This window comes from Etheostoma cragini, chromosome 4 (assembly GCF_013103735.1).
Source record: "Etheostoma cragini isolate CJK2018 chromosome 4, CSU_Ecrag_1.0, whole genome shotgun sequence".
NCBI classification, from domain to species: Eukaryota; Metazoa; Chordata; class Actinopteri; order Perciformes; family Percidae; genus Etheostoma; species Etheostoma cragini.
Window position 1 is genome coordinate 21,795,754 of NC_048410.1, and position 20,746 is coordinate 21,816,499.

Genomic DNA, 20,746 nt, shown 5'->3' on the forward strand with positions numbered 1-20,746 from the left:
CCCCCCCCACCCCCGTCCCCGCCCATTCTTACATATTTAGGCCTATAAATGACCATACTGTAGGCGGCTGCAGGTAAGGAAGGCGGGCACATACGTGTCCAAAAAAATGTGAGTGGAGATAGTGAGCAGGTAACAGTACAGTCTCTTCCTGACAGGGACGACTTCAGTCGCGTTGAGTAACTCCTCTTCATGGACGGCTCTGGTCTACTGGTGCTGAAGGAGACGAGGTGAGGCCATAGATACACTAGCGCTTCCCTGCATGACTAGGCCTACTAGTTTCTTCCTATTCTTCTGACTGTAGAAACGGTTCTACATTTACTGCAGCTATAATCCACAGACTGGACTACAAGGCTTTAGTTCATGCTTTCTGGTCCACATAATAACCATTTTAAACAAGTACGTCTCTATATATGTGGTTTAATCTACGAGTTGAGCTATTTTAATAATTGATTAATTGTTATTTTCCAAGCAAGATAAGTGCCTATAGCTTCCTGGTTTCATAACTCTCCTGTGATGATAAAGTGAATACCTTTGGGTCTTCGACTGTTGTCCAGACAACCAAGCCATCTGAATAGGGACACTAGTTTTCATAATGAAGATAGTCCTTAGTTGCAGCCTTGATAAAGTTTAGGGCTGTAGCTAATGTCTACTTTCATTATTATTAATCTGCTCTCTAATTTCTTGATTAATTGTTAACTAATCTTTGGGTCTATGAAATATTTAAAAAAAATACATAAAAAGAATGTCCAAATTGACATCTTAAAATAGTTTGTTTGGTTTCGGCCAACATTCCAAAAGCCAAAATATAATTTTTTTAATTATTACATAGTGTAAGACAAAAGTAAAAGCAGCAAATCCTCAAAATGGAGAACCTGGGACAATGCAATGTTTGGCATTTTTGCTTAAAAAATGGCTCGAGCTATTTTTCCGTTGACCGACTAACCGTTTCAGCTTTTAAAGGTCCCATGAACTGACAATTTCACTCATTAATGTGAGTTCCCCCAGCCTGCCTATGGTCCCCCATTGGCTAGAAATGGTGACAGGTGTAAACTGAGCCCTGGGTATCCTGCTTTGCATTTGAAAAAATGAAAGCTCAGATGGGCCGATATGGTATTAAGGGACCACTGAGGTCTATATAAAAGAGACTTCAGATACAGTATTAGGAGACCACTAAGGTCTATACAATAGAGACTTCAGATATGGTAATAGGGGACCACTAAGGTCTATATAAAAGCATCCAAAGAGCACCATGTCATGGGACCTTTAAGGTTTGTTCCAAAATGCTGCTTAGAGCATGAGTGAAGTCTGACTGAAATTGGCAGAGGTTTGATGCAAAACAATCTTGTAACCTATTGTATGTGTGGGGTTTTCTTTCTGTTGTAGTAGTCCCACCATGGAAACACAGACAGACACACAAAGGCCCAACAACGGCCAGTTGATTTTTGTTCCTCACAAGGATACAATCCGTCTGCTGGAGGTGTACGTCAAGCGCAGCCTCAGCGTAAATGATGGGACACAGGGGGATAAGAGGGCTGGGAGGAAAGAAAAGTGGGTGACAATGCCAATAAAGCTAAGACGACATTCCAGTGACCCTTCCCTCCACTTGGCCGATGGATTAAACGACAAGACAATTGGTACATTTTCTGCGGTGGAACTTACTGCAGCTTTGCCTGAGAAATGTCCTGAGGAAGCAGAGAAGCCCACCAAGAAATCAAAGAAGAACAAGAAGCCCTCCCTTTGGAAAAGTTTCCTGGGTATTTTCTCTCGGAAGACTGATGAGGAGATAGATGATGTGCAGGACAGTCCATTAGAGGTGGCCAAGGCCTCCTCAGCAGAAGACACTGTGACAACCTGCCTGCCCATAACTCCAGACATTTCACTAAGAAGGAAGGCCACGAGGAAAAAATCCATAAAAAGAAGGTTCTCCAAAAGGCGCATATCTCTTACAAAACCAAATAAACCGGGTAAAGATCTCCACCCTGCTGACATCACTCGGGTTGAAGGTGAGTTTGATGATTGAACATGACTGAAGAAATTAACCTCATTTGTGTGACATAAGAAGTGGCGAATAATTTGTTAAAATGTTTTCTTAATGTAACTAGAATAATTGGAAATATGTTGTAGAAAATATGCTCTAACCACATGCTGTTTATCCTTAAGGACATGTACAGATAAATTATTGTTTCTTTGCAGCTGTTGTGAGCGTGGAACCGACAGAATATTACTATGAGAAGGTGTCAGAGGAACTAGAAAAAATTGTTCACGAGGTCCAAGGAAAAGAGGACGTTCAACTTCTCTCTGATGGTGAGAAACACTTTCTCTTTGCATTCATTGAGCCTTGCACATTTCTATAATATCTATAACTTCATTAGTTGTTCAGCATATTTTGATTACATTTCCCCTTGCTTTGTGTTTTCCCTCAGAGGAAGTTATCGACAGGATCATTAATTTAACAAAGGTGGAGGGTGATGCCATAGATGTCAAGGTTGGTATTAATAACTGTTTAAAGTAAAACAAACAAGTTGATGAGACCGCGTGTTAATAATTTGGGAATATTGACAGGATAATTGCTTAAAATGCTTCAGACAGAGTGGGGTTATTTATAAGATTATGCAATGAGGTCATTTTATTAGAATTAACTACGGTAACACACATATAAAGTGTTGTTGTGCTTGCGCAGTTTCAACAGAAAGCAAAAGCACATTAACAAACCATAAACAGCTGTTATTAAGTCCAGATAATAAAAAGCACAAACGTCATGAACATCATGTTTGATTGGCTAGTCACCTGCTGGAATAATAAAACTGTATTGTAACAGTGGTTAGGCTGTTTTATGGTGCCGTTTTTTACCATGCATGTTTCTTAGCAGTAAAATCCCTGCAAGGTCAAAGTGTACTGTATTTACTGACAGCCTGGCTCTCTTTATCACCCTGCAGCTGAAAGACAACCCCACCCTGAACAGCTTCTTTCAAGGGATGTCATACTCTTCATTCCAGAAGTTGGCTGATGCGTATCTGGAGACAGAAGCATCGCCGACCCACAATCCTCCCAGTGTCCTACCGACAGCACCTGAGCTGGTCAAGTTGGCCTTCACGCTGGACTTTACTGCACGGATAGCCGGGCTCTCCAAACAGAATATAGGACACATTACTGGCCTGGGGCACCGTTATCTACAGGACCGATTTAAATACCAACAGGTAAGAAACACACCTAATGAAAAAAGAGAAAACTTAACATTAGACATAGACAGCTTTGGTGCTCTTTCTTGTGAGAAATTTAACCCACATAACGATTCAGCTTGAATTTAAGTAGTGTGCAGTGTCTCAGTTAAATTGTAGTGTTGCATACAGTATGAACAGTCACACAAACACATAAACACACCGAGAGGTTATAACTGTTTTGTTGTCTTTTACAGGCATGTTCAAATCATCCAGGGTCCAACAGTGATGTCTGAGAGGCTGCCATTCAAAAACAAAACTGTTGCTGCAAGTGACGTGAACTTCTCTCAGGATGTGTTGCAAGCATGAGTTTCCTCTTTTGAGATCCCAGTAGGGTACCTCACCCAACAAGTTTTAAGCTAAAGAACTGTCGCCATTAACATTTGAGTGTTTCCTCTCAAAGTGTTGACTGATGTCCCTTACATGTAAGATCACAGTCCTAAAACATGATGCAATATTTTAGACTCACAAATGGCTGATTCCACAAAAACACTAATAATGTGATGCTTTTTTTCTTTGGTACAAATCCACCACTGATTTCTATACCTCCTGTGTATTGATTTGTAACTATACAAAGGAGCAATGCAATGACTTGTGATGTATATAAGCTATAAGACACCACTGTGCAATAGCAAACTTAAAAAAATATCTATATATTTCTAGGATTTTAAAATGTCAAGCTTTGTTTAATAGAACCTATTTGAAATGTGACATGAATGCTGGCATTCATATTACATATTTAAAAGATGATTTAATGCTCAAATTTGTTTTTTTTGTTATATTTAAGACACATACATTTCTGTCAGGCTATACTCTTTGGCAATTGAAGTTACGTCTCTTGAACTGTGCAATAAATAGAGCAATGCAAAATCAAGGCTTGCTAAAACAGGCCCCTGCCCTCTTGGCCTCACTCCATCTGTAAAATAATCATTGAGCACAAACACGTTTTTCCCAAGAAATCCACACCTACACTAGAAGAGAGGGTGAAATCTAATAGAATGGGTAATGTCAAACAGCTGGAGGATAAAGGGCGGTTTATGGTTGGGCGTAGAATTGACGGTGTACCCCCGCAGACCCCGACACCGTAGCCTGACACGAAATCAAGGAGAGGGTTAACTTTTCCTGCTACAGATGTTGGTCAGAAAGCACAGGGGAGACACTTTGTTTTCTGACTATTTGCATTTTTCCACTGCATGGTACCTCCTCGCCTCGCCTCTACTCGCCTTTTTTAGTTTTCCATTATCAAAAACGTCCCTGGTACCTGCTAACAGGTGATTTTTTAGTACTACCTCAGTCCAGGTTCCAAGCGAGCTGAGGCGATGGCAGTGTTTCCCGACCTGGAGTAAGGACCCCGAGGGGTCGCGAGCTACTTTTTCAGGGTTAGTAGACAATTAAAAAGACAGATGTCTGGGAAAAGACACACATACTTATGTTTTATGATTTTTCAGACTATCCGTTTTCTGAAATCTCTCAAAAATAACTCTTTGTTGAAACCGTTACCACTGTTAAAAATGTGCAACCAATGACATGCTGACAGTGATTTAATTTAAGGGGTCACAAGTCAAAAATGATTGGAAGTACTGTTCTACTTTATAAAGCCAGAGAGTTGTGCGGAGGTGGATTATTGAACTGCAAACTCATGCAGTGTAGGATGATCATGCAGCTTAACATCAATAACACATGTTATTGTGTATTATTTCTGTAAAGATTGTTGATGGCCTCTATATTAGATTCCCAGCTGCCAGGTAATTATGAGATGTGACAGCCTGTCAGTTACATGCTTAAAGCGTGCAGTGGTGGCTCTAGCATGTGGAACAGGTTCCCCTGCAGGCAGGAGGCTTTTTTCTACAACGTAAAGGACCGCTTTTATTTTGTGCCAGAACTAATGTGCTCACAAGGGATTCTCGTACATCCAGCAGCACAGTGCTGTACAACACATGTACTCCCGTGCATCAGGGAAAAGAGGGTGGCAGAAGCAAACGGAGAGAAATATGAAAAGAGCGCTCAATGATAACACTAGTCCTGGTGTCCTCTTTCACTGCCATATGAAATTAAATTGGTGTTAAATGTTAATTGGAAATTTCAATCTTTCCATACATTAGACATTAACTTTTCTAACTACTTTACATTTAGATGAGTAGTTTTGTTTCTTTATGGTTTTTGTGGAAGGTGACGTCTGAAACTTACTTTGTTGACACACGTAGAGGGGGCTGTCAGGTAAGGAAAACAAAAAAAACAAAGAATTGCAGGGGAGTAGGTAGTGGAAAAATGATGGTCACGTGTTCACAAAGTTGAGTTCAAATGAAAGAACAATAGAGGAATTGTGTAACTGATGACTCACATCTTTTTTATACATCACAGTCCCAGCCCTTAGATCAGCACAAATTTCCCAGCAGACTGTTGGCTCGTCATAGCACGGAAAGCGCCGGTGTAATTAACACATTAATGACAGCTCTGCAGCACTGATGTGTCCCTGCAGGCACTATAGCACCTGCAGCCAGTATTAATGGTGTTAGTTAAAAACAACTGTAATTTTACCATAAGAAACATCCGATGAAGCTTTCTTAGTGGAGAACGTTACCATCTACTAGACTTCTTCTCTTAATCTGGGAAGTACCTGTCTCAGGTTTGTCAGTAACCTCCCCATTAACATTTCAATTCAAGTCTGTCTCTGTATGGCGGAAAATAAGACTTCTTTTTTTAACCACAAATTCTGAGTTAAAGTAACAATTGTTACCCAATTACATGTGGAAATCTGCATTATGTTTGTTGAGATGACAAAACTGCCGGTAAAGCTTTAAAGCTGTTTTGCGCTGTGGTGGTGGGGCCCATCTCTCTACAGTTGGATCAAGGCTGGTCCCTTTAAGCCGGGGCCATTATGTGGTCATCTGGCCAACAGCAGGACCGACTGACCACATGCAGGGTCTGGATTGCCTCATGATGACGGGTTGCCCAGTCTAGACTATTTTTTTAACAATAAAAAAAACTTTCTACATCAAGCTTTAAAAGCCAGACAATTATTATTAGTGGTAAGCTCTTTGGGAATAATTACTTTTGCAAAAGGAAAAAAGATAAAAAGACAATGTGATGAGTGTAAACCTTTTACATTTTTATTGCTTTTTAACAGAGAACACCGATTAATCAAAGAGTCCAAAGCCCATATCTTCGTCTGACTCTTCTGATTCCTCTTTCTTCTCTTCCTTTTTCTCTTCCGCTGTAAATGAGATGGAGAAAGACAAAAGTCAACACTACATACATATTAAAAATGTTTAGCAGCACTCTAATAAAAACTGCTAAATGTCTTAAAGTATTTGCATTGCTATCGAAATGCAAAAATATATGATAATGCCATTTGAAACTTAAAGGAATCCTGGAGAAACTGAAAAAATCTTTCTAATTTATCAACTTAAGGTATGAATGCAAGGTATACACATACCAGCAGCAGGCGCAGCCCCCGCTCCAGCGGCCCCAGCAGCAGCGGCAGGGGCCACTACAGCACCACCTGCTGGTACGGAGGCTAACTTAGAGAGGCCTGTGGACAAAGGAAAGAAATAAAAACATTTTTAGCCATCTTCCATGTACAACACCTTGATATATTCAAAGCATGTTCACTAAGAGGCCTTTACCTGAGTTCATGACGGCATTAATGTCTTTCCCATTCAGCTCGCTGATGACCTGCAGAGAAATATATAGTTTAACTTCAGCCACGCAGCAATTTTAAATGGAATAATCCACCATTGTTAAATAGCATACCTTGTTTAAGCGTTCGTCATCGGCCTCAATTCCTACGCTGCCCAAGATGGCCTTGATGTCTTTTGCGGAAGGGCTGGTGTTTCCACCGAGCACAGCCAGGAGGTAAGCGGCCACGTAACGCATTCTGTATTGACAGAGGAGACATGATAAATGACAGGTGAACCATGTGTGTGCTGCTCTGCATGTTAACTGCCTGCGTCTCAACTTACAAGGTTTTTGTGTTAAAACCTGCTGGAAATTTGTCATCCAACCTGTTGTTATCCAAACTTTGTTAAAATATAAACACACGCTTGGCTTTTGCTGATGCAATTAGAGGTCAAATTATTAGTATATCTGCGTAAAATCGACCTAGTAAATTCCTAAAGATAATTGATTGTGAGTAATATGTAAAGCTTAATTGCCAATGACATATCTAGTTCCTGTTGTTTTTTAATGTGAAGATTTGTCTATTATCCTTGGGTTTTGGAGTGTTTGTTGGACAAAACAAGCAGTGTGACTAGGTCAACATGAACACCAGCAAATTGTGTTGGAAATTTTGCAACATATTTAAATGATTTTTAATTGTGAAATTAATAACTTTTTTTTTTGCAACTAAGAATTATTTTGTCAGCTAACCCGTTGATTGATTCCTCACTGTTTGCTAGAATATAAAATGCACAATTGTTTGCACTTTTTGTGCCAACAGCGGCCATAACCATTGACTGAATGATTCTTAAAATAGTATCGTTACGAATGACTTTACTTTCTAAAAATGGACCCATGTGGATTAATAATATAATATTCAGAAATAACGTACTCCCGCATCTCACGTCAGTACTTTTAATCACCATTAGGAGGCTGAACATGTCATGCTTTCCATATTTGGCAGGTTTATTTTTTTACCTATATCACGTTGTGACATCGTGCTGTACTTACATGAAATAGCTTAACACTATTAAACATACACCCAAGCATAAACTAACAGTTAATTCAGAATACCATGGTCTTGAATATTGTAACGTTAGTTATCTCTCTAATGAGTCCGTTAAGTGCATTTCATTGGAGGAGCCTAGCTTGACGTTAGCTGTCGTATTGAAACGATGCTTAGCTAGGACTTAAACTCTCACTCGGACAAGAACACAACGTTTCAAAGGTCGGTGTTAAGAGTTTGTATTTCACTGTGCTTAACTTAAGAACGATACTTTCTACTTATCCGGCATGTGTCGGACTGTAAGACTGTGACGCATGGTATTTCGAGCTAACAAAAACAGCATGGCGGCCAGTGCTTTTCCTATAACGCTCACTGTTCTCCGTTTGTGACAGAGGCTTCTGTTGCAGCAACGCCACGTTTTCCATGATTAAAACCAACCGTCGAGTATATTTCGTATTTAAAACACAGATAGCCATGACCTAATGAACACAGTTACTTACTTTTAAGTCTAAACAGACACGAAACGTCGGTCACGCTAGAAAATCCGGAAGAGAAGGAGGAGGTAGGGGATGTACCGGAAATTGTAGAGGAGTGTAATGCATTGATTTCATTGGTGTATTTGGAAGACAGACGTGTAAATCAGCATTTTGATTAACCAATGAATTACACGAATTAAAGAAATCTGTCACATGTATCTATAGGCTGTTCTCTTCCATCATAGCCTGTAAGCGCTACATAAGTAAAAGTATGTAAGTATAAAGACAAGTATGCCTTTAAATGTACTCAATGCAGAAGCAACTAAAAAAACAACCAACACCTCAACTTAATTAAGTAAAAGTAATGATTAGTCACATATTTGTAGTGGAGTTAAACGTTTAATTTCCATCTTAAATGAAGTGAAAATAAATAAAATTATAAAGTGGCATAAAAAGAAAATAGTTAAAGCTTCAGCGAGTAACTTTTTGATGTTAATGAATGTCTGTTACATTCAAGTCGTTGCCAAATGAGTTGCTACAAAGCTAATTAAGACTATCAGCTTCACACATCTCTGTCTGTACTTCTCAGTATGACTATGTTCAGAAGAATGTGTTATCCGGTGACTTTCCCATGCAGAAATTCAAGTGAAGATAATGGCCTCGTCTGAAGAGTCCGTTGTGTTTTTTGAATCCTCCGTGTCCTCCTTGGCTACTAGCAACTGCGTGGAGGAGGGTGGGGGGCCATCCGCGATCACAGAAGGCTGTATCATGTGGGGAGACAGAAACTACGCACCAAAGCTTTGAGTAAATTACAAGTACCTTCGAACTTAAGGCCTACTGTATACTTGAGTAAATAGTTACACTCAACCACTGCAAGTATATGAGTAAATGTTATTTGTTTTTTCTTTCTTTTTCTTCTACCCCACCATTCATCATTCTTTTTTATAGAAAATCCGTATTTGTTTTTTAAATGTAGCGGCAGCTAGTATAATGCTGTAAAATACACTATATAATAACTGTTTATCTTTTCTTTTCATTTGCAGTACAATCTGGTAAAAGTATTACCAGTCAATTTATTTTTAGTTTTAAAATAATAAGTCATTAGGCAGCAGAATCCCTTTCAGAATGTTATAATTGTTATTATTACTGACGCATCTCTGTATCAGTAGCATTTAAATGCTGTAACTAGTCAAAATATGATATAACAATTGGGTAGATTAATTTATAACCATGTATTATTTATGAGGTGATTAGATCATTTGAATGTAAACTCCAAGCCTTAAAAGTAATTGGTGACTGCAGGTGTCACTGCAAATGTGTGTGTATGTTTAGTGTGTAGTTTTATATAATTTGAACTCTGAAGTGTCTATGAGTATTGCAAAAAAGGGCTTTATAAATAAATGTATAATTATGATGGAAAAACTTATGTAAAGTACTACTACCTCCTAAATGTTTAGTACTTGGGTAAATGAGTAGAGGAGACTGATCATTCAACCCATGGAAACCTGGTATTTCCCTTAAATGGTATCTTAAGTGGCTTGAAATTTGGAATATACTAGACACCAATGCCATCTTTAAAGCAATGCCATTTTATTGACAATAAAGCAACAGTCTAAAGGTGGAAATCCTACAAATCATGTGTGCAGTATTGTAAGACACAACAATGATTAAATAAATTGCAAACATTCTTTATTTGCATTCACCAAAAATAGAGTTCAGAAATATATAAAACATTGCTGTATCTCTAGTTAAGATGGAGCTATGAATGGATCATTTACTGGGAATTTGTGATACCACATGTGCCTAAAACATTGTAGAAAACACAACCAAAGTGATATTAGAATCAAGTGGTCACCCTGTATCATCAAAGCTACAATTCAAACAACTCTTCCTGTTTCTCCTGGGTGAAGAGCCAGTCAAACAGAAAGCCCACCGAATCTGCCACAAACTCTGCAATCTTTTTCATGTCTGTCACATAAAATACTTTATAGCCACATTCTCCTAGTAGTAACAGGAAAAACATGACCAAGAGCCCAAGGAAGATGCGGTCCACGTAAAAATTTGCCTTTTCTCTGAATGTCCACTGCTCCCAAGGTAGCTCCCGCCGGGATTCGTAGTATTTCCCAAAGTGTAGCAAGGCTTCCGATGTGTCGTTTATCTCTTCCACCGGAGCCTCCATGTCTTGGCCACCCTCTGCTGCAGCCATTTTATTGTGGTGTTAGTGCTGGTAATGAAAGTTCTTTAGTTGTCTGAGAATATTAAAATGACAAAAGTATTAGCATTGCTTTCTGAAACTTAATTACATACATTATCTGCTCAAATCTTTGCTTTGCCGCTGTTTTAGGATGAATGTGAACGGATCTTACCTCAAAGAAAACGAGTTAAGGATGAAGATATGATGCACACACAAAATTGAGATTCTTGGCTTTTTTTTGTCTCCACACCTACACCATGCTTGTGGGCCCCCTCAGCATTCGGAAGGCTACCTGCGACTGCCACAGGAGTGGGTGGTGCAAAGGCAGTCAAAGCCGAGTTGGTTGTGCACCTCAGTCACTAAGATGAGGGCTTGGGATTAGACAACACTCAGCAGTTTCAAATCCCTCATCAAGGAAGGAGATGACAGATGGTAAAACCCGTGTTGATATGTTTGTGAGGGAGGAGCAGACAGAGATAGAGTGAAAGTGTCAGACAACAACATTTTCATGTGAAACTATTCATCTTTATGAGGGGCACAGCAGATGAATGTACATAAATGTAATATGTATAATAGTCAAAACCCACATATGCAGGGACAAACACATTTAAACTTGCAGAGTCTGAACAAGATTAGACCTTTTGTTCTCAAGTATAGGTTCTTTACGTGGAAGTAGTGTGACATGGACTGAAACCATGGCATAAGTCAAATTGATGACAAAGCAGAACTGATGCAGATTTAGAAGAAGCTTTAGCTTTACAGTTGGGATAAATCACTTCAGCATAAAGCTCTCTGGGCAATTTACTCAAAGTCTTTTCAACACCATGCCACAGCTATTGATTGAAATATGGTTCAAACAAGCTGAATTAGCTGCAAAGATGCTTGCATCCTATGACAAAGACTCATGGCTGGATTGCTTTAATGTTGCAAAAGTTTTATTCCATTTGGTTTAGTGACTCATTGTTAATTCCATGGAGGGCCCTTTTTGCCTCTCTGTTCATTGAATGGTTTCCTGTGAAACATTAAATTTCAGAACACACTGTACTTTCTCTCTGAATTTGTCTTACCCAGTACGTCTTTCCATTTAAGTGACTACTCAAACTTCAGAAGTAAGCATTTGGAAATTAATGTTTTGTACTAAATCTAATCAAATTTTTAGCTAGCTAGCAGCCTGGTTCTTCATTGCAATGTTGATCAATTTGTCGTTAAGTCTGTCCACCACTTTGGTACAAATTAAAATAACTCAACTGTGTGACATATTACGGTGACATTTTGTACGGACATTCATTGTGCCCAGAGGATGAATCCTAATGACTCTGGTGATCCTCGGGCCAAGCAGCTCAAAGTGCTCTTCTCCAAGATAGGTTGCCATTCACTTTGATGCAGAACTTTGAGTTCCCCTTTGTGATAAACTTTTACTTTGCTAATCTTTTTGACTTTGGTTTTTGACCATCTATTTGAAAACACATGTTGTTGAGTGCTTGTTATTGAATGTTAGCATACTAACATGCTAAACTAACGTTTTGACATGGTAACATACCTGCTGAACAATAGTATGTCATCAATGTCATTGTGTGCATGTTAGGTTTTATCTTTAAGCACTGCTGAGCCTAACACAGCCTCACAGAGCCACGGGCGCGGCTGGAGACTCTTTGGGCCTATCTTGCAACCGGCGCAGCGTAAAGCCCTACACAAGTGTTTTTGGAGTTTATGGCTGACATAGTTGTCAATTCCCGTCCAGCGCCCAAATTGTTTAAATAGCAAATGCACCTGCGCCTATCTTTGCGCCCATGGGCATGCTGGTCTTACAGGGAGGTGTGTTCAGGTGCATTCTTGGTGTATTGCTATCTTTAGGTAGCAGGAAGTGATCAGGCCATTGATTGACAAAAACCTGGTCTAAAGTCAGTAACAAAACATTTCACTGTTATTTTAACAGCAAATTAGTAAAAGTAAAATGCAGCTAGGCTTATGTACAGCACGCAAACTATGCTTGCTACACACATAGGGAACCGCAGCGGTATACAAACAAAAAAGACAAAAAAGATTTCAAATAAAAATGTTATGGTGCATATCGGCCTTCTTCATAGCAATGTGCCAAGGTACAAACCCACCTGGCTTTTAAAGGGAATGGGAGATGACACTCTTATTGGTTTATTGCTTGTTCTCAACTCTCAAAACACACCTATGAATTAATGAAGACACTAAGTAATACCCCTAAAGGCACCTGCGCCACGCGCTTCCGGCCGTGTGCAAAGATCATTACAGTAGGGCCCATAGTCTTGTCTAAAATGTCGCCAATTTAAATTTTCTTAAATCTTAAAAAGGAACTGTAACATTTACATACTTGAAGAAACAATCAAAGTTTATTCCGGTGGATTTACCAACAACCTATTTGAACATGAAATGTTTGTTGCATCACTTATTATGTTGACATACAGTATATATCATAATTCAATATGAATCAATTTATGAAGCATCAATTGAAAACAAAATAATGCATGTTGATGGGAATATGTAATTGTTCTGTTGATTGCAGGCTGATCTTTTTTAATCTAAATGTCAAATAAATATGAACGGGTCAGAGATGAACTCAATGAAGTGCTTTGCAATTGTGTTTGTTAATCGGTTGATATTCCAAATATCACATACACGTAATTCAATGAGTGCCATCGGTGCACCATCTCACTGTAAACCATGTGCATGGGCGTACAGCAGTTACTATGTTACAGTTTTACATCCACTTTGTCTGGTATGGCTGGTGTGCTGGTGGGGCACGCCGTGGGCTCTGTGGGTTTACAAAACATGCAGCGGCTAGTGATCTGGATCAGCGTGACACGGAACCCATTTATCCTGTATGCGTAAACCATTGGGTTGAGTGCCGAGTTCACATGGGACATGAAAATACCTACATACATGGCAGACTTGGGTATGGAGCACTTTGGGCAGAAAAAGCTAATGCAGTTCATTATGTGTATTGGCAGCCAACACACAGCAAAGAGGAACACCACCAAGGCCAGTGATTTGGCCAGCTTCAGCTCCTTCCGATAGTACCTGTCTCCATCGCACGTGGCTTCAGCACGCTGGTTAAGCCGTCGCCGGATCACCCTAAAGATCTCCCCGTACAGAGCGATCATTATGGACAGCGGAACCACCACCCAGCCAAAGAAATTGAAGTACACCATGTAGTCCATTCTCATGACAGCGGTGAATTCACAGACAATGTCGCTGGAACTGCTGAGGTTTCCTTGAACATTGCGGTTGTTCCATCCAATCATTGGAACCAATCCAGTAAGGAAAGAGAGGATCCAACACAGAAAAACTGCCACGTATGCCCTCCTCTGGGTTACTATGGTGTTGTACCTGAGCAGTTGTTGGAAAACAAATGAAGACAGGGTTTTAATCATTGAAATGGACACATGCATGCAGCACTTCTGGATAAGTATTTTTTTGAACAAACGCCAATCCAGAGATTATTGTTGAGAAGCATTTTTCTCTAGTGCCAGCTTTTAACATAAGGATCCAACTGACAAATAAAAAGGAGTATGGGTAACTGCCAAACTCCTTTAACAAACTATGTCAATTATGTAGGCAGACAGTGGCATTTTCATTTGCTTAAAAGCTCTTGATGTCCAGCCCATTGATTTGCATTAAACCAGACGATGTGGGGTGCCATGTCAGACATCAACCACCTGCTCTTATTACATTCTCTGAAGCTAAAAGCAATACAAAAGAAACTTACTACTACTATTTTTACTCCTAAAATGTTTTTGAGACAACTTTAGGGAGTAGGATTATCAGAAAATTAAGGGGTTTTGCTGTTTAAGAAAAAAGTTTAATTCAACTGTTACAGTCACAATATGTTGGTCCTGAAAGCAATCTCAGACAATTTGTAATTTAGTAATATATAAATAAAAGTTACTTGATTTGATTTACATGGGAAGAGATACATGCTGTGTAATCAATCTACAATTGATTGAATTCTAGTGAAATGAGGCCTGTGAATAAAGAGCACTTATGCCAGTAACTCTTTTCAGAGTCTGTTTATAAAGACCGCTGCAACGAACTGGAACAGGCAATTAAACTACTCACCTACTCACATTTATTAGTGTGGGAGACGCTTCCTTTTCCTCTCAGTTATGAATATTTTATTGCTCTTTTGATTTGTGATCCCAACATTCATCATCCAACACAATCTCAACCAAACTGATCTGTACTTTCTGTAAATCTTTCTAAATCCTGAGAAAATACACTTTTTAAATGAAAGTATAGCTACTTTTTTGACTTTTTGCAACAGTTCTTTACCTGGTGGGAATCTTGACACGCAGATATCGGTCAATGGCGATGGCCAGGAGGGAAAGGATGGAGCTCTGGGTGATGATCAGCAGCAGGCAGGACAGGAAGAGGCAGGTGTAAAACTGAGTGTTAAATCCCAGACTAATGATAATAGCCAGAGGAATGACCAAAACCCCCACAGCGATATCAGCCACGGCCAGAGACACTATGAAGCAGAAGGTGGTGTTGCGGAGCGCTCGGTTCACACACACAGCCAACACCACCAGCACATTCCCCACCACAGAGGCCAGGGCAATAGCTGTTTCAATGGAGATGTACATCATGTCCACATGTTCCCGACGCTTAAAACCAGGAGAAGAAGACATTTTTGCTATTCACAGATCTAGCTTACCTTTGTATAGTAAACAAACAAAAAATCAAAATTGGTTGTTGAAACTTCTTTTCTCCACTTTAGGTTTTGCTTCCATTATGTACGTTGCCTTGCTAAAAAGAATTGCACTTTTTCTTTTTGTCACATGGACACATTAATGAGTGGCCCTTTTGTGCTCCTGAAGGGATGTTGGGCGATTAATCCTCAGCATGTTGTTCAAGCTTTGTTCAGGACCGGATGCCAGTGCATCACCACACTCTTCTACATCCCTACTTGCTCTCTCTCTCTTAGTCACTCTCTCTTTCGAGTCTATAAAAAAATGCGCTGGTCATAAAATTGAGGGGAGGGACTTTCCTTCTGCAGCACCCTGCAGCAATAGTTTAGCTCACATTAAGTGTGTGTGTGTGTGTGTGTGTGTGTGTGTGTGTGTGTGTGATTGTGTATGTGCGTGTGCATTTTTAGAGAAGCTGCGGTCTATGTTATAATTGGCAGGATGCGTTTTATTTCCAAGGATGTTCAAGCTCTCAGCTGAAGATTAACGTGCATTAGAGCTGATTGAAATTTGATTGTACTCACGCATTACCTTTTTTTTTTTTTACTATACTTAATAGATCCTTGTCAAAATAGTTTTCAACTTTAGAAGAATCCAGTGTCCAGTTTCCTGAAAACCACAGCATCAGTCAATATCACTGTGCCAACAAGGCTCCAGGAAGTGACCGGAAAAAATAACCTGGCACATAAACACACGTAGAAAAAAGTAACTACTTTTAATTAGAATTCTGTACAAAAAAACTACTGCAAAAAACTGAATACTTTTATGTGCGGTTATGATGTTTTAATGTACACGTTTAAGCGGTGTTTCTTATTAGTGTCCCTATCACAATCTTGCATTTAGAGCTGCAGGAGGTAGAGACAAAGGCGCAACGGCTTCATACAAAAAAAAGTACAAGTAGACTATTTATCATTTATTCCGTCCCGATGCCATTATAAAGCAGCAGTTCTATGATGATGACAATCTTGTTTTCTTTGATTTGACCTAGTGTGAATCAAGGCTCTAATTATAGCCACATAAACATGAACTTAGCTACAGTTGATACAGATAGAAAAGCCTTCGTTGCGTTTGATTGCTTTTACTGTACAGAAGTCTCTCGTTAGCATCATTAAGGCTGCTTGTGGCAAAATAACGCATGCACAACTCACATCTTCACTAGACTCACATTGGGTAGTGACAATGTTAGATAAAGTTTTTTTCCAGTTCTGTCAATGAAAAAAAGGTGAATGTACTTTTTCTTTAAATGAAGAGCAGCTTTTCGTAAGTTAAATGGATTTTTCAGCTTTTTAGTAAAACGATTTAACAAGCTGTTGCTGCTTGCTTTAGAGTTACTGCTGTTGTACTGCTGCTAAATGTTTGAGCAGTGTCAGTGGCCGCTGTGCCCTTGTGTGTGCGCGGTGGTGGTGTGTGTTGTTGAGTCCCAAATATATTTGTGGGGAGGCCTGTTGATCGCTGTGTTGTGTTATTTGTCTTTTTTGATTGCTTTGTGATTGTTGTATGAGTGAATGTGAATGAATGTAATTACAATCATTTTGACCATATGTGACGCAGCATCCTGCCACTCCATAAAGGCGCTGGCTTCAGTTCCTGTGTATTATTCATGTCCCTGCAATGAACAACAAAGTATCTTATGTAACAGTTTAGCCATACAGTTGTGCTCATGAGTTTACATACTTATGCTTAAGTTGACTGAAAAGAGGAGAAAAAAATCATGTTTTGGAAATTTATCTTAATGCCTTAATTAAAAAATCAGGTAAAATCCAACCTTTAAGGACACATATTTTCTTTGTTAATGAACAATTTATTGTGAATAAATACATATTTTTCCTTAAAATACAGGGGGCCTAAGTATACATACCACTATGTTATATTCCCACAGAGGCGGGCAGATTTTTATTATTAAAGGCCAGTAAATTCAAGGATCCAGGATACTATGCATCCTGATAAAGTTCCCTTGGCCTTTGGAATTAAAATACCCCCATATCATCAAATCATCACCCTTCACCATGCATAGAGATTGGCATAGGATACATTCTATGAAACCATCTCTCAATGCAAATCAAACCAGGTATTAGTTTAACTGAAATAAAACCATGCCAATCTCTAGGTATGGTGAAGAGTATGTGATGATGGGGGGTTAGTTTAATTCCAAAGGCCAAGGGAACTTTATCAGGATGCATAGTATCCAGATCCATGAAATAACTGGCCTTTAAAAATAAAAAACTGCCTGCCTCTATGGGAATTTAATATAGGGGTGTGTATACTTATGCCCCCTGTATTTTAAGGAAGAACATTTATTAATTTACAATACATTATACATTCACAAAGAAAATTGGTGTCCCTAAAGGTTGGATTTTATTATTTTTTTCAATTAAAGCATTAAGATAAATTTCCAAAACATAAATTTTTTATTCCTCTTTTCAGTCAGCTTAAGCATGGGCATGTAGAGTTATGAGCAGAACTGTAATTTAGCTGCAGCCCTGAGCCTTTGACTACACTAAACAGCACTTTCACTGAAAGAACGTTCACGCGTATCTATAGGACAGTACAGCCTATAGGAACTCTCTCCATGTTTTTACCTGGGACAGAAGTCTCCTGTCACGGCTAGATTAACTCAAGCCTGAATACAGACCCAATTAAGAGATGCAGATGTTTAGTTTTCTCTCAGACCACTTGAATCACTATATGTTGAAAGAACATTATGGAATGTTTGCAGGACGGCTGCAAAAATAAAATGCCTACCACAACTTTAATTGCACCTTTTTTTCCTCCAACCTTTCATAACTTGGACTCTGCAGGGTAAGCTGCAGGTAGGAAATAGATCCAAAAGTAAAATTAAAAAAACTTTATCTAATTTTCTTTTAGAGAATGAAAAGACTTTGGCAGCAAGTACCACTGAGCAAGCAAGCAATTAATTTGATGGTCTTCAGTTGTTTCCTTAAGGAAGCGTAGTCAATGTCTGCCTGTAGATTTATTCAGTCCAGTGACTCAGGATTTTGTGTTTGGAGATTGCTTATGATCTCAGGCTTTGGTCTAAGCATCAGGGTGTTCATGAGCTGGCACTATGTCATTTTTATTAGGCCTCAGTCAATCTACATGCCTTCATTGGTTCAAGTGGGAGTCTACATCCACTATCACTTCTAAAATAACTGTAAATGCAAAACCCCCCCCCCCGCCCCCCTCTAATGACAAATGACAAATTACACTATTTTGTTCCACTGAACATTGATGATCATTTATGGGAAATTGAAATTGCTACAAATTGAAACAAGTGGTAGACTTATGGTTCCAGCAAATCTTGCAAAAGAGTTAACCCTATATACGGCCTATGAATAGAAAAGACATTGGACATGTGCTATCATTGATTACCATATAAACACATGATAATTTCTTCCACTGATATTCTTCTACAGAAGACTCCCTTTGATGGCATTACATCACACATCATTATCTATAAACAGAAGGCATGAATTTGATTATGGCCTTGCAAGGATCCGCTTACATATGTGCCACAGGGACTACATGACAGTAAAGCTTCTATTACCGGTCCCAGTTGACAAAAGTATTCTCAACATCCTCACAGAGCATCCCAGTGTAGTGCCAAATTTGGTTCACCCCAACATATTGACTATGGCTGCTATGCTGTCTCTGTTTGTGTCTATATCACTTGGTCAACCACAGCCGTTTTCCAAATGGATATGAGTATTAAAATGAATAAGCTGAATGGAGCGCAGTTAAAAATTCAATTTAGGGAGCGGCTTTAAATATTAAATGTACAGACTCACTCAATTCCCATGATCAGGCCGACGACATAACTCAACAACGTCTGCAAGACGTGCAAAAACTGGTCGGCTCATAATTTCCTTCAGCTAAACTCTTTGGCCCCAAACACCAAACCAGTGTTGTTGCCCAGAATCTGAATCACCTTTCTGCCTACATGACATCACATGCCAAGAACCTTGGTGTTATATGTTATAAAAGTTTTAATGGACAGGTAAATTGCGTTCAGGTCTAGTTTCTTTTCTGAGTCATCTTAACTCAGAATCATCTCCAAAATTAATCATTTCCCATGACCCTCTGGTCTAGAAAGAATCAGTAATGCAATAATATCATCCAGGCTGGACTAATGGAATTATTCAAGTTTAGCTATTCAAATTCAAATACAGTATAAGTTAAAGCTGCAAGCATCGGCACCTCGGGGTTACTGGCGGTCCTTGCATCCGAGCATTTGTGTGGCACTCAGACAATGCAAATCATCAGCTATAAAAAGGCAACTCCATGCTGAGTTCAATGATACTTAACACAAGACTCGTCATACAGTTCATTAGCTGTGAAAGGGGGCGTGGCCAAAGCATAGGGGAAGGGGCAATCCTTAAAAGGAAGTCTCTGCTGAGTTCATTGATACCTCAAATAAGAGTACCTTAAATGGGTCACCTGTTATGAAAGGGGCGTTGCTTAATTATAGGGGGCGGGCCAAACCATCACCAATAAATAGGGAACTCTCTGGTGAGTTCACTGATACCTCACACAAATCTACATCAAACGGGTCACCAGTTCTGCTGAGTTATGGTAGGGGGCGTGGCTTGTGTACGCGGGCGTGGTTAAAATATAAAGGGGGCCTCAGTAGCACATGTAGACCACAAATTACCATACGTTCACACCGCCATGGACTTGAGCGTCTAAAGTTACCAGAAGTCATTCATTTTCAATGGAAGCCGGCTTCTCTCAGCTTTAAGGAGTGGTAAATCTGTCAACTTTATGGTAATGAGCTATGACGCGGTTCAGAGGCAAGCAGCGGCTAACGCCAGCTGCCAATCAGAATATACACTTCGCGCTGGCTGATCTCGGAGAAACATGCAATGTAAACTTTCGTCCCTAACAAAACATTACTCCTGGGGACAAGCTCATAATCGCCGTTGCTGGGTTACCGTTAATAATATAACGTTGTTTGTACATAGGGACCAGTTAACGTTAGCTGCCGGTCCCATAGTCTTTAAACGGTCCGCTCACAGTGAAGTTCTGCACGACTCAAATCTGCACTTGACTCACATTGGGGAGTGACACCCGTGATCCGTTTTATTTAACTTGTTATTTAACCATTTTACGCTTCAGTTTCCTGTTTTACTTTGAGGTGTATGTTTTTCCTGTGTCTGTCTGGTTTTACTTCCTGACTTGTGTAGTCCCGCCTTTTGTGATTGTCTGCCCCGCCCTGATGTGTTTCAACTGTTCCTCAGTCCTCATGTCCCTCGGTTACTACCCATTACTACATTACCCTGTGAGTTTAGTCTCTGTCCTTGTCTCTAGTCGGATCATCGTCTTCTCTGCCCCATTCCCCTGCTTCGCTCTGTGCAATGTTTCTTTCAAGTCGTTTTGAGAGTTTTAGGCCATGTGCTATAGCTGTTCTGTGGAACTTCCTTTTTTTTTTTTTTTTAAATCTTCAAACTTAGTTCTGGTAGAAAAATCTTACTAAGCATACAGTT

General features: G+C 39.5%; 3 protein-coding genes and 1 long non-coding RNA gene across 5 annotated transcripts; 1 reads left to right on the forward strand and 3 right to left on the reverse strand.

Moving 5' to 3' along the window:
* Positions 1-30: 30 nt before the first annotated feature.
* Positions 31-4,111, forward strand: LOC117943546. The gene is made up of 6 exons (XM_034869743.1): positions 31-227; positions 1,384-2,003; positions 2,194-2,304; positions 2,424-2,485; positions 2,937-3,197; positions 3,416-4,111. The coding sequence occupies exons 1-6, from the start codon at positions 190-192 to the stop codon at positions 3,452-3,454; spliced, it is 1,131 nt and encodes a 376-aa protein (XP_034725634.1). The 5' UTR covers positions 31-189; the 3' UTR covers positions 3,455-4,111.
* A 2,195-nt stretch (positions 4,112-6,306) lies between these two features.
* rplp2 (ribosomal protein, large P2) lies at positions 6,307-8,588 on the reverse strand. Of its 2 annotated transcripts, XM_034869748.1 has the most exons (5): positions 8,382-8,588; positions 6,972-7,095; positions 6,845-6,893; positions 6,655-6,750; positions 6,307-6,432 (listed from the first exon to the last, which is right to left on the reverse strand). In XM_034869748.1, exons 2-5 carry the CDS (start codon positions 7,092-7,094, stop codon positions 6,356-6,358), a joined length of 345 nt encoding a protein of 114 aa, XP_034725639.1. In that variant the 5' UTR covers position 7,095; positions 8,382-8,588; the 3' UTR covers positions 6,307-6,355. The 2 variants fall into 2 exon arrangements, with proteins under 2 accessions (XP_034725639.1, XP_034725638.1); XM_034869747.1 differs by lacking the exon at positions 8,382-8,588 and having other exon boundaries at positions 6,972-7,114.
* Positions 8,589-10,028: 1,440 nt separating this feature from the next.
* Positions 10,029-10,940, reverse strand: LOC117943550. Its single transcript, XR_004656376.1, has 2 exons — positions 10,724-10,940; positions 10,029-10,581 (listed from the first exon to the last, which is right to left on the reverse strand). It is a non-coding gene; the product is annotated as an uncharacterized LOC117943550 (long non-coding RNA).
* Positions 10,941-12,837: 1,897 nt separating this feature from the next.
* On the reverse strand, positions 12,838-15,602 carry LOC117943548 (adenosine receptor A1). Its single transcript, XM_034869746.1, has 2 exons — positions 14,854-15,602; positions 12,838-13,911 (listed from the first exon to the last, which is right to left on the reverse strand). Exons 1-2 carry the CDS (start codon positions 15,207-15,209, stop codon positions 13,275-13,277), a joined length of 993 nt encoding a protein of 330 aa, XP_034725637.1. The 5' UTR covers positions 15,210-15,602; the 3' UTR covers positions 12,838-13,274.
* Between the last annotated feature and the right edge of the window lie 5,144 nt (positions 15,603-20,746).

What these genes read in the sequence shown, in the direction of transcription:
- LOC117943546 (XM_034869743.1), top strand. Translation starts at nt 190, where the DNA reads ATGGACGGCTCTGGTCTACTGGTGCTGAAGGAGACGAG. An exon ending in CTGGTGCTGAAGGAGACGAG is followed by an intron (nt 228 to 1,383) that starts GTGAGGCCATAG and finishes TTTCTGTTGTAG; the next exon opens with TAGTCCCACCATGGAAACAC. An exon ending in CGTTCAACTTCTCTCTGATG is followed by an intron (nt 2,305 to 2,423) that starts GTGAGAAACACT and finishes GTTTTCCCTCAG; the next exon opens with AGGAAGTTATCGACAGGATC.
- rplp2 (XM_034869748.1), bottom strand. Translation starts at nt 7,094, where the DNA reads ATGCGTTACGTGGCCGCTTACCTCCTGGCTGTGCTCGGTGGAAACACC. An exon ending in ATGACGAACGCTTAAACAAG is followed by an intron (nt 6,894 to 6,971) that starts GTATGCTATTTA and finishes ATTTCTCTGCAG; the next exon opens with GTCATCAGCGAGCTGAATGG. An exon ending in GGGGGCTGCGCCTGCTGCTG is followed by an intron (nt 6,433 to 6,654) that starts GTATGTGTATAC and finishes TCTCATTTACAG; the next exon opens with CGGAAGAGAAAAAGGAAGAG.
- LOC117943548 (XM_034869746.1), bottom strand. Translation starts at nt 15,209, where the DNA reads ATGTCTTCTTCTCCTGGTTTTAAGCGTCGGGAACATGTGGACATGATG. An exon ending in CGTGTCAAGATTCCCACCAG is followed by an intron (nt 13,912 to 14,853) that starts GTAAAGAACTGT and finishes ACAACTGCTCAG; the next exon opens with GTACAACACCATAGTAACCC.